This window comes from Teleopsis dalmanni, chromosome 1, assembly GCF_002237135.1.
Source record: "Teleopsis dalmanni isolate 2A chromosome 1, ASM223713v2, whole genome shotgun sequence".
Taxonomy (NCBI): domain Eukaryota; kingdom Metazoa; phylum Arthropoda; class Insecta; order Diptera; family Diopsidae; genus Teleopsis; species Teleopsis dalmanni.
In genome coordinates this window covers 180,062,550-180,075,344 of record NC_051846.1, presented here as the reverse complement: position 1 = coordinate 180,075,344, position 12,795 = coordinate 180,062,550, and the positions used below count along the sequence as shown (strand labels likewise).

Genomic DNA, 12,795 nt, shown 5'->3' with positions numbered 1-12,795 from the left:
TTCATCAGCGGCTTTAATGCTTAAAGAAGACAAGCGGAAACATATTATTAAGCTAGCAGCATAAACTATTACCAGAAACTACAGACTACCAGAAACTATAGACTACCGATAAACAGAAACTACAGACTACTATCACTGCTAGATAAACATTTATTCTGTTTACTTTACACACATATTCAACAATTTGACAGAACCTTGCCTGCAAAAAAACAATTGTGGACGGAATATTTGTATTATTCTGTTTTTTCAATCACTATAATAATTTACACAATTTTCAATGCATTCCAATTATGGCCGTGTGCGTGTTCGAGTAAATTAAGATAAAGTAAATTGAAATTTCCTAGGGATTTTTATACTGCACTTATGTAAATGTATATTTATTTATTTATTATTTTTGGTTAAAAGTTTTCAAATTTATTTATTTATTTCTTAAACATTTTATAAAATTTTCACAATGTTAAAACATAATTTACCTAATTTTAACTAATTTATCCTACTCGAAACTCTGGTAAATACCAACATTTGATATAATATCGAATGTTAATACCGATATAATATACTATTTCCCTCAATTTACCAGCAATTTACTCGAAGTCGCATACGGCCTATATCTAAATTCCAAATATCGATCGTTACGTATTTGAATCTTGACATGCAATATTTTGCAAAAGTGTGGCAACACTTTATGCATGACATTTTATTCTTTCAAAATATTGTGAAAAATCTTGCATTTTTATAGGGAACAAGTGCAAGTGTATTTGTGCGAAGAACTGCAGCAATTTTGTTATTATTTATTTATATTTTTCCTTTAAACAATGACGCGTACTTAGGAAAAATTTTGATATTTAATTAAATAAAAAAGTATTTTAAAAAAGAAGTTAATAAAGAAATGTGTAATTATTAAAAGTGAGTAAAAATTCAAAATTTATTAAAAAAAGTGATAAAAATTGTTTTTTTTTTATAATTGCATTTATCAACGAAGTTATTTTATGGTAGGTCTTGGGGATTCCGATAAGGGTGCGGCAGAAGTTGGTGCTACAATCGCATATATAACTACGTTCTTGGAATTTACATTTATGATTTTTTTTTCAGTAAACACATAAAACGAACAACAAATACAACAACGACGTAAATAAACAAGTATTTATTAGTCATTTATCGTTTGCATTCAGGCTGTAAAAACACACTACAATCGGATCGTTTTGTTCTCCAATAATTAGAACATTTTTGACATACGGAATAATCTGAGAATATGCCGATTTTATATAGCGTCATCTCGCGCGGCACCACCGTGCTGGCGAAGTATGCTGGATGCGTTGGCAATTTCGCTGTGGTGACGGAACATATATTATCAAAGATTGATGAGGAAAATGAAAAAATGACTTTTACACACAGTCAGTACTTAATACATTATATTTGTAAAAATAAAATTATTTACATGTGCATCACCGATAATGTAAGTAATTACTGAATTGTAAAATATTTTATTTATTTAGTAGAAAATAATTAATATTATTGTTATCGTAGGAATTCGATCGCACACGAGCCTTTCTGTTTCTTGCTGATATTAAACAAAAATTCATACAAACCTATGGACTACAAGTGGCCACTGCTATTGCTTATGCCATGAATACGGAATTCTCTAAGGTGCTTGCAGAACAAATGCAGTTCTTTAGTCATTCACGCGAAGTGGAAGCCATTTCAAAAGTGCATGGACAAATTGGCGAACTAAAAGACATAATGATTAAGAATATAGGTGAATATAAATGTGGTTAGGAGTAGCAGTGTGAAGTATGAAATATGAAGTTAGTCACACACACATAGTCAAGGAAGCTTTAGAAGTGCTTGTAGGCAAACAACTTTTAAATGCTCATTTGCTTACGGAAATACAGTAAATTAGGCCACCCAGTTTTGCTTTTCTATTTTCTTTTTGTACCTTTTATTCTATTATTTACTGTTGCACATTGTTTGTCTCACAAAATGTTATTTTCTATAATTTTGAAACGGGTTAGTTTTCACGTACAACTTTAACCACAAAACATCTGTGTCTCAATTACTTTAACGTATCAAATTTATTTCATTTTTAACTTTTGTACCCCTCACATAAAAATGTTTACTTTCGTGGTGTTAGAGAGACGTTGGAGAATTAAAAAAGTATATACATATGTTTTATATAAAATTGATTAACACGATGAGATGACACATAACCGATATTTGATCTATTCTTACTCGATCTCCCCTCTCACACTGCCATCATCTACCTTAAACCCATCTTTCTTATGCCGTTTATATTATCTGGTTAATTGATCTCTGCGGGCTACAACAACAATAACAACAATAAGAAGGCAAAACATCACATAACTTATATACCTTAAGGTATGAGTTACATGAATCCATGATTAATTTTTCTTGTTTATAATAATTATAAATCATTCTGAAAGCTACAGCTTCATCAGCAATATGGGCCAAAAGAACATAATTGTTCTTGTCAGTACAACCATACTAATTTAAAAAATATATATTTTTATACTCGTACATTATCTTCAAAAACAAAAATCAAATATTTGAAAAAATTAAAACTGATGAAATATTATTTTAATTTTTTATAATTCAATTTACTTACATAATTTTTAGTAACAAAACTCCAGCAAAAATATGCGAACAAAAAAGTCAAGTACGGCTTTGGATCAGTTGGTTAAGGTGCGCTGATTCTGAGCTTTTGTTGTTGTTTCACTTCTGTTCGAAAACCTCTTTACATAATTTTTATTATATAAAATGAGTTTTAATTATCACTTGTGGGAAAAACATCTCAAGAGAAGATTGCAATTTTTTTCATTTCTAAATAAAATTTGTTTTAAAATAAATATTAACAAACATAGGGAGAGAGTTAAATATAAATTCCATAGAATGACGTTAACAATAATTAAGTAGAGTATCAAACCTTTGCTCTGTAGCAAATGTTATCATTTTGCGTTTGTTAACGCTTGCTGTGTATATTGTTGTTGTTGATGTAACCCACGGAAATCTGTAAAGCAGATAATATAATTGGAATTACATGATTCCAAGAACAGCCGGGTCTACGTTCCGGAGCCATTCCCGAACAAGTGTCGTTCGATACCTTTCAGAAGGACTTATAAAGCAGGTCCCAGAGGGTTACAACAACAAAGATTGTCAGCTTGTTTAGATTGTCAGTAAATTTTGAAAAGTAGTTTTAAGTTCACTGTTGATACATAAATATCAGATTACAAGTAGCAGGGTTCGCACGCGGAGAATTAATAATTAGAATTGAAATATTGAACATTTTCAAAAAAACTTTTAAGCTTTTATTATTGATCTTAAAATTGATCGTCTTCAAATTTTATATGGTAACACAGTGGACGAACAGGTCTAAGTGGTTCATTATTAGGATCGTTTTTATAATCTAATCTAATCTGAGGTCTGTAAGGTTATTATTTTAAAAACAGTCACTGAAAATTTAATTAAAAATATTTTTAAAACTAATTCTTTTTTTTTTTTGTAGATAATCTTAGAGATCGCGGAGAGAAACTAGAACTACTTGTAAATAAAACGGAAAATTTAAGCAATAATGTAAGTGAATGCTTTCAAATAAATATTTATATAATGTAAGATTATAATATAATTCTTTATAATAATTTTGTTTAACTTATAAATTATATTTAACTTTTTTATTTATTATTTATTTATTTATTATTTATTTATTTATTTATTTAATTAAAGCGAAAGAAAAAATCAATAAAAAATATTAATATAATCTAAAAATACCATTTCGATAATCTCTATGCGAATCTTATGTTGTATAAATATATTAAATTAACTTAGTATCAATGCTTCTTAACTAAATGCGCTATTATGTTACGTATGTTGCGTTCATTAATACTGCCCAGACAACCCAGTACTGAAAGACTAGTCAAAACATATATTAGCAAACTTTAAATCCATTAAAATTTCGTTTTGAGAAGTATACTAAACACTTCTCGGTACTTCAGAAACACGGATTTTCACAGAGATCTGAAGGTTGTAATAGTTAAATTATATAGAAAAGAAAAAAGTATTAAATCTCTTCAATAAAATCCGTTCGAATCAAATAACCGTACAAAAAAATCCAGAATTACACACACTAAAAAACATATTAGGCGCTTAATCTATGTAAGCATTAAAATCATGTCACGATTCCAGTCAGAGAACTTTGTCAACTATCTCTCTAAACCAACTAAAATTTCGTTAAACTACACACTTAATAACCAAAAATGTGAAAATACACATACTAAAAAAGTATTGGATGATATATATATTAAAATAGACTGATATATATACTAAAATAGACTAATATATATACTAAAATAGACTGATATATATACTAAAATAGACTGATATATATACTAAAATAGACTGATATATATACTAAAATCACCTTATAGACTTAGTCAGATACTAATAGGCCCACCGATAAATATAATAAAATATTTTAGAGAACTTGATTACCAACTCAAATAAATTAAGAAAAAATAAATAAATAATTAATAAATAAAATTATGCTTATCATTGTTTCGGTCATTCACTTTTATTTTAAGCTATTTATATTTTTAGAGTGCAAATTATCAAAAATTCAATTAATCATTTCGTTCATTCCGAAAAATTATAAGTATTTTAAAATATTTAATACACGACTCTTATAATCTTAAAAATTATCACATTCGTCTATAGATACGATATGTACCTTGGAGCTTTTTCTAGAATTATTAAAATGAAAATAAAAATTTGATGATTTATAGTCTAATATATATAATAACATATAATATCAATACTAGGTACGATAGTAGTGTAACACAAAAATACAGCAAAGGCATAAAATAATAGAGAATAGATAGATAGATATATAGATAGAAATAGATAGGTTCTCGTTCAAGCTTAGATGTGGGGTCCGTTTAATTAATTAAGAACGGATTGCACTTTTTGAAAATGTGTTATAACATCAGTTTCTTTTATGTATATATATATATATCCCTGAATATATTCTATTGATTTATATATATATATATATATATATATATATATATATATATATATATATATATAATTCCTTGTTTCATCATATATATTATTATATATTTATTAATATTTATTATATATTTATTATGTATATATACTAACTTTTTTTATAACTATTAAAATTGTCGTTTTTTTTTTCATTATGGTGGGATTGTCGTTTAATAAAACTTTTAATTTATTTTTCAGTCAGTCGCATTCCGTAAAGCATCACGGAACTTAGCACGTCAAATGTTTTGGAAAAAGATACGCCTATATGTCATCGTTGGATTCGCAATAATATTTGGCGGATATTTAGTTATTAGTATGATTTGTAATGGCCTTTTATGGCAAAAATGCTTGAATTAAATCACATAATTGATAACAAAAGAAACGAAAGGGTAATAAATTATAGATTAGTTTTCATATACACACACATTTTATAAAAAGGATTTTTTTATATTCCCTATAAATATTTCATATGTTATTTTTAAAATTAATGTCAAAATAATTATTTATAATTTTAATTCAAATATTTTAAATAATTATAATAATAATTATTTATAATTATAATTAAATATTTAAAATAATATAATAATATGATTTATTTTTAATTATAATTACTATTATAATTATTATTACAATTACTATTATAATTATTTTCATTATAATTATTATAACAATTGGCTACAATTATTAAATTTTTATTTATTTCTATTCTTATATATGTTATTCATTTGCATTTGTTTATTTTTTTGTAATTGTAAATTAGGTGATCTAACATTGTATTAAAGTTAGGCAATAAAAGCAGCCATTGCTTGGAAGAGCATTAAAAATATATAATATAGTCTACTTTAAGTGATTGACATGGACGAATAAGATATATTAAATAAATATTGTATGAAAAAAAAAAATTATTATAATCATTATTTTATTAAATTTAAGAAAATATCGAATTATATACATGTTCGATTAAATTAAGTAAAGGCACTTGACAATAATAATTGTAAAAATTTATCGCGCTTGGTCAACCTATAAACGTCTGTTTTATTCCCGATTTTTTGTTTTAGCAGAGTTGTATTCCCCCACACAGTTATATTTCGACTATAGAATTACGTATTGACAAATATTAATGTTTTTTTATTATTTTTTTCGTTGTAGCCTGAAGAGAATACATGACGAATACATGTATTTCTGCAGGTCCCAGCGGGTTACTACAACATTAGAATAGTAACGAGAGTTTACTTTTTAGAATTACTTTTATTATTTAGGCATTTGCGAATCTCAATAGAAAACTTTTGGTTGGCTTTTATTTTTTATTTTATTTTTAAAGTTTTTTTCTAACTTCTAAGTTGATAGTTTTAGTTTAGACACTAGTCACACAATATATATTTAAAGTATTTCGTAAATTTACGTCAGTAAAATGAACAAAGGACCGTTCAGGTGTTAGCCTCTGAGTCGCTTTTCCATACATATGATCTAGTGCCACTCACTACTTCCAATAGGAATATCAACAGGTCTTTTCGGGTTACAATAACAAGTACAAGAAGTAATGTTTAATTTAAAAATTAAAATGTATTTAAAAATTTATACAAATAAATTGTAACAAAAATCATTTTAATCGGAATATATGTAACAAAGATTATATATACCAGTGACCTAATAACCTGTTAAAAACATATAAATATTTTTAAATAAAAATTAGAACAAAAAATTAGGTAAAGTCAGTTGCATAGCCTAACTCTTCAAGAATCTTCCACATATACCACATCCTTATTTTTGATTATGCCAGCTTGACGTAAACCCAAATGTATACCCAACACTGGTGAAGGATATTTTTTCCATTTTCTGATACTATTTGTAATAAATGAATGAAGGACAAAAAAATCAACAGTAGGTAAATTAAATAAATTATTTGCATAAAAAGTTTTTGAATTACCTATTTAGTGTTTTCAGTGGTTCATTGTCAGGGTCACGTTTTCCAGTTACGACATCAATAGTTGTGAACAAGCAGCGTGTACATGGTGACACAACTCTAAAAACAGCTTCTTCACCAATTTTAATCCAACCCCAACTATCTTCTGCATATGGTTCATCTACATCCATTTTCAATTGGAAATTACCACGAAATTGTAAACAATTAACTGGGCGTGGTACATGCGTATTAAGTTCCGATATAGAAGCTAAGTTCATTAGCATATAACTGGTAGCATCACCAAATGTACCCTAAATAATATAGGAAATTATTAACATAACATACCAACGCAGTCTTATTATACATACTGTATCTTCATTAGTTATATGTGGCTCCTTAGCCATACGTTGTCTGATTGTGCGTACTGGTTTTGGGTATGGATAATATACTAAATGCAATCCTTCTTCCTTATTTAGAATAAATTTGGAAAACCATTTATCATACTTATCACCACATAACATAGCGTCTAATTTTGATTCCCACACTGTTGTGTGCACATCTTTAACAGGTTCTTCTTCAGCTATTTTTGCTAAATTCAATACTATGCTTTCCATATTTGGCGCCGAAAATTCAATTCTTGTAGCATCCAAAACTTTGGTAGCAATTAACACCATTTGCGGATATTGTCGCCCGGTAACAAACTCATAATTTTCATTAACAATCATAAATCCACGATCACGAAAACTATCCAAACGTAAACCTAACACTTCACATGCCACTTCGACGTCATCAGCGAGTTTTAGTGGTGCACATGATTTCACTGGAAATAAATTGACTTGTTCCAATGTTCCTACACGTCGCCATTTCTGTGGAGTAGCCAATGTCTTGAAACGTTTATAATACCAATAAGATATACCAGATAACATTGTTATACCCAAACTGAAGCCGATGCTATACAGCAATGTATTGGATGTCGGTGGTGCATCTGCAATTGAGTAATCCATTTTGTTGTTGATCGAGTATTAAATATTAAAAATATTTTTTGTACACTTACTAGACATTTTTAATTGTTTATTAAAAAAAATTATAAAAAATAAAAACAAAAATATAAGAAATTTAGATAACGTTTGTTTGACTTCTGCACTCTCGCTTTGTATAGCAAACGTTTTACTATTGTTAAGAGGCAGACTGCCAGCTGCTATATTATATGAAAGAAAGGAAAGCCATAAAAATTGTGGAGTGTCAATCAAAACAAACCGACCGAAAGAGAGCGCCGTACATTGTGGGTTAATGTACAGCTTTTTATAGCTTTCTCACTTTAGGAACATTGAGAGAGAATGTACAACGTCTATAGCTGGCATAAGTGTGTCATTTAAACAGGTTTCTAGCGATAGGTAAACTATGTGAAGAAACCATATACCATATGAATGTACATATATATTGAAAACACTATCAACAATATTTTGCCGGTTTTTGACTGAAATGATTTGATGATTAATTTATTTACGAAATTATATTTGTTTTTGAGATTTTAGATCTATTGCATGTAGACCTAATATTTTATATAATTTTTAATTAAAAATTTTAATTTTTAAATATTTTAGAATTTATCACTTACATACTAATTTAGCTATAGTCTTAGTCTGATAGCATCTTCGCTTTTTATAAGTCTTAAAAATATTTGTTTGATAATAAAAGAATAGGAAGATGTTGGCAATTTTAGCAGTTTGTATTGTAAAAAGTATAAGAAGTTATAGTCTTAAAGCAAAAATCGGCATTACTGTTAAGCGAATTCAACTTTTCTCTCTTAGGATGGACTAATGAACGTGGTGGTTTAGGGTCAAACCACCCTCTTTGATAATACAGCAAGTCCGGTATGAATGTTAAGAAGTGCGAAACTATTCAATGTCTTAGATTTATTATGGAAGAAATAATTATTACCTTAAAAAATTTCTTATTATAAACTGTGTAAAGTGACCACACGTTAGTCGTTGTGGCTACTGGAATAATCACTTGCCAGATGCAAGTATTACATTATCTATTTAAGTACGCCACAGGTTAACTTAACTAATATAAAGTGCAAGTTTAATTTTAAGCTTATAATCTATACAGGCGGATACCCTTGTTCACATTATCTAAATTGAAATAAAATAGAGTGCTAAATGACCACTAGTTAGTAGTTACGATTACAGGAATATCAGCCAAATTCAAGTATCAGATTAATTATTTAAGTACGTTACAGGTTAGCTTACCTAATATAATATATAGTAAAAGTATAATTTTAGGTTCATCGCTCATGCAGGGGTGACCTTGCTTCGCAAGACTACACCAAATTAAAATAGAAGAAAGTCTATTAACAGAATAAAATTGGAATATATTTTTATTTGTATTATTGACTTTGTCAATTATAGGTATATGTTACTGCAGTGTTGCTAAGAGTAAAGTCTAAGATAACTATTTAATAATCTTATCTTGAATTTGTTTTTAATACTAAGTGATTTTATCAAAAAGATTATAAAATGTAAACAAAAACAGTATGGTCGTAAAAATAATACAAGCCCACATTTTTAGATATATTACAAATGCAAGTATTTGATTGATTTACTAGAGTTTGATTAAAGTTCCAGTTTTGTGGTTATAAAGTTGCTTGAAATAAACATCTAAGCTAGACTATATATTGAAAATTGGTTTAATATGAAACTGCATTGCATTTACGTCCAATGTAGAAATTTTTTTAAATTTAGAATTTATATACCTATGTATTATAGTAAAATAGAAAAAGAACACTTGAGACATATTTATTGTACTGTCATAGAGACATGTTAAGGGGGCATTGTGTTTTCCTAGTTTTAATGTCATTTATTTTAGAAACTAATATAAACAGCAAATTTTAGATATATCTAAAATATTTACTAACTAAATAACTTATTTAAAGACTCTTGAGATGCGACATAACGCACGAAAAAATAAAGTTGTTCCGCTAAAATTGAAATCGAGACGAAAAGAAGATAAAGGTGAAGATTATACCATCATTGGAGTCAATATATTTTCATGATATTAAAAGTTTTTGAATTATATTACAATCTATCTGTTATATTTTGAAATGTTCCAAGAAACTGAAATCTATGCATAACCTAGTCAGATCAACACGTCTTTTGGGGATAATCACCCCAACTGTATTTGAAATCTCTGTTTGTCTAACCTAGCCGACCAAGTCGACTTTGGATTTCAGCAAGACTGTTTTGATATATATATTGTTTTGTATCTAGGGAGTACTTAATTAAGTTCTTAAGTAAGTAGATATCTTATGTATATTTTCAAAATGAGTTTTAAATAAATGGGACGATAGGATTAAGCCTCAGCTGACCTCTGACCATCGTAAATGTAATTTTAGTAATTGTGGTTAAAAGGAAGGGATTGTGCACTGCGACCTAAAAGATCTGTTGTGCCAGTAATTGCAGTTACCAAAATTATATTTTTCAGAATAGCTAATGATACATCAAACATAGAACTCAAGTAAAAAACCGTGGAAAAGAAGTCGAAAATGATCTAACAGAAAAAGTTTTTGTGGTTCAAAGAAACATTTTAAAAAAAAAAATTTTTCATAGTAGTATTAACCTATGAAATTTAAATTAGTTAATAAATATAAAATTTTATTAATAGAATATTTGACAATACTTATTCGCTTGATAATCCTTGATAGTAAAACGATGTTTGCTCTAAAATACTTACACTTCTTGGTTACAAAAAAACCTGATAATGTAATTCTAATACAAACAATATTTATTAAATTTTATTTCAAATCTCAAAACATAATTTTTCTGAATAACAATGTTAAACTAAACCTTTAACTTCAATATACTTGCAAATGAAGAAATTTCTATTTGCAATTAATCTATTCATCCACTGAATTGTCTTCTACGTACATAATATCGTGCATTTTTACATCACCAGCTTGACGTAGACCCAAATGTACACCAAGTAGTGGACTCCCATAATTTTTCTTTCTTCGATAGCTAAAAAAATATTTAAGATTATGATAATTATAAAAAGTTTTTTGAATTTTCCAAACCTGTTTAAAGTTTTGAGTGGTTCATTGATTGGGCTACGTTCCCCAGTCTTAACATTGATGTTAGGAAGAATACAACGACCGCATGGAGCTACTGCTCTAAATACTGCATTGTCTCCTATTTTAATCCAATTCCATTCATCTTCAGCATAGGGTTCATGTTTATCCATTTCAATATAAAAACCACCACGAAATTGTAATGGGTCTACTGGATGTTCCATGCGTGTATTTAAATCTTTTATAGATGATAGATTCATTAGCATATAACTGGTTGCATCGTTATAGGCACCCTATAATTGTAATATTAGTGCCAAGAGAAAATTAAGTTTGTTATTGAAAAGATAAAGACAAGAAAATAAGGTAATAAGATCTATAAGGAACGAATCTTACGTCAAGAGTTTCGCTAGATTAAACTCAAATTTACATATGCAGTGTGATTTCTTGTTTTAAGGGTCTTGTTATATACACAGTCCCGGTCACGATCACGCTCACGTCAAATGTGAAATTGTTACTGTTTTCAATGTGGATTAAAAAATTGAGAATGAGAGTGAGAGAGAAATTTCAATTTAGTCACTTGGTCCTGGTTGCAATACTTCCCATTCCTCATCACGTTGGTTAAAACAGTGTCGCTCAGTAATAAATGTCAGAATTTCTGGCTTTAGGAGTAAGTATGTGGATATGTAAGCATATTCAAAAATTACCCCTTAACTTTATGTACAAAAAGTACCAAAATAGTAGTAAAGGTAGTAGTACGTAATTTGCCGTGACCTTTTGTCACATGCCTATCTGTATAACATGGCCCTAACACACAAAGCAAATTGTATAGGGATGGACCCAATAAAAAACATGGGCAAACATTTTATAAAAAAATTTAGAAAAAAAATTTTTATAATAAAAATCTTAATGTTTCAGAAATATAAAGACAAATCTTTGAAAATCTTGCAGCCCATTCTATACGATTTCATTCGTCCCAAGGTATTGAATCTTGTATTTTTTTTAAATTTGGTTAAGATATAGTCCACATATATTATGTATATATTTATATATTCTATTATTGTTTATAAAGTTTAATTAATATACATTAATTATTTAATTAATATAAATAAAATTCTTTTAGTTTGTATATTCTTTTCTAATAAAACTAAACAGTTATATAAAAAAATATATTTGATTTAAATATCACTTACTGCCAATCTATTTTTAAGTACTTAAAGTAGATATATAAATGGTATCAAAACAGATAAGAAAACAGATTTCATAAGTTTTAAAAGAAGGTAATCAGCTGTCTTACAGATATAGTTGAAATTTGTACAAGATTTTACTTACCGTATCTGAAGATGTTATATGTGGTTCCTTTCTCATACCTTTGTCGATGGGCTTGGTAGGTTCGGAATACGGATAATAAATTAAACGAAGCCCACTATCTTTACCCAACAAATATTTTGACAGCCATTTATCATAAATCTCACCACATGATACACCTTTTACTTTGGAACCAAATACATTGGTGTTCACATCAGGTTTGGTACTATCCTGAGCAAGTAAAAAATAATACAATTCAATATTCTCCATACCGGGTGCTGATATCATCAATTTAAATGCGCTTATTATTGTTATCTTGATCAATACGCATCTCGGATAAGTACGGGCAGTTACAATTTGATTTTTCGTATCGATGATCATAAATTGCCTATCACGTAGTGTAGCCAAACGTAGTCCTAGAATATCGCAGCTTATAACCGTGTCAGGTGTGAGAATAAGCGGC

General features: G+C 28.1%; 4 protein-coding genes across 8 annotated transcripts in view; 3 read left to right on the top strand and 1 right to left on the bottom strand.

The window, feature by feature from the left end:
* The window catches only part of LOC119666819 (myosin-G heavy chain-like), a 377,427-nt gene that overhangs the window by 97,789 nt on the left and 266,843 nt on the right, over positions 1-12,795 (top strand). The window lies entirely within an intron of this gene.
* On the top strand, positions 872-5,547 carry LOC119670471 (vesicle-associated membrane protein 7-like). Of its 3 annotated transcripts, XM_038080744.1 has the most exons (6): positions 872-906; positions 997-1,091; positions 1,173-1,456; positions 1,528-1,756; positions 3,521-3,588; positions 5,257-5,547. In XM_038080744.1, the coding sequence occupies exons 3-6, from the start codon at positions 1,253-1,255 to the stop codon at positions 5,413-5,415; spliced, it is 660 nt and encodes a 219-aa protein (XP_037936672.1). In that variant the 5' UTR covers positions 872-906; positions 997-1,091; positions 1,173-1,252; the 3' UTR covers positions 5,416-5,547. The 3 variants fall into 3 exon arrangements, with proteins under 3 accessions (XP_037936672.1, XP_037936671.1, XP_037936670.1); XM_038080743.1 differs by lacking the exons at positions 872-906; positions 997-1,091 and adding an exon at positions 958-992 and having other exon boundaries at positions 1,093-1,456; XM_038080742.1 differs by lacking the exon at positions 872-906 and having other exon boundaries at positions 992-1,028; positions 1,093-1,456.
* Positions 6,602-8,138, bottom strand: LOC119670470 (mitochondrial amidoxime-reducing component 1-like). 3 transcript variants are annotated; one of them, XM_038080741.1, is made up of 5 exons: positions 8,016-8,137; positions 7,896-7,946; positions 7,330-7,827; positions 6,986-7,272; positions 6,602-6,900 (listed from the first exon to the last, which is right to left on the bottom strand). In XM_038080741.1, the coding sequence occupies exons 2-5, from the start codon at positions 7,944-7,946 to the stop codon at positions 6,792-6,794; spliced, it is 945 nt and encodes a 314-aa protein (XP_037936669.1). In that variant the 5' UTR covers positions 8,016-8,137; the 3' UTR covers positions 6,602-6,791. The 3 variants fall into 3 exon arrangements, with proteins under 3 accessions (XP_037936669.1, XP_037936668.1, XP_037936666.1); XM_038080740.1 differs by having other exon boundaries at positions 7,330-7,946; positions 8,016-8,138; XM_038080738.1 differs by lacking the exon at positions 8,016-8,137 and having other exon boundaries at positions 7,330-7,999.
* LOC119673321 (luciferin sulfotransferase-like) overlaps positions 12,706-12,795 on the top strand; it is a 2,613-nt gene continuing 2,523 nt past the window's right edge. The window contains exon 1 of the mRNA XM_038084586.1: positions 12,706-12,778. Within this exon, the coding sequence (XP_037940514.1) occupies positions 12,706-12,778 (73 nt within the window). The remainder of the gene's footprint in view (positions 12,779-12,795) is intronic.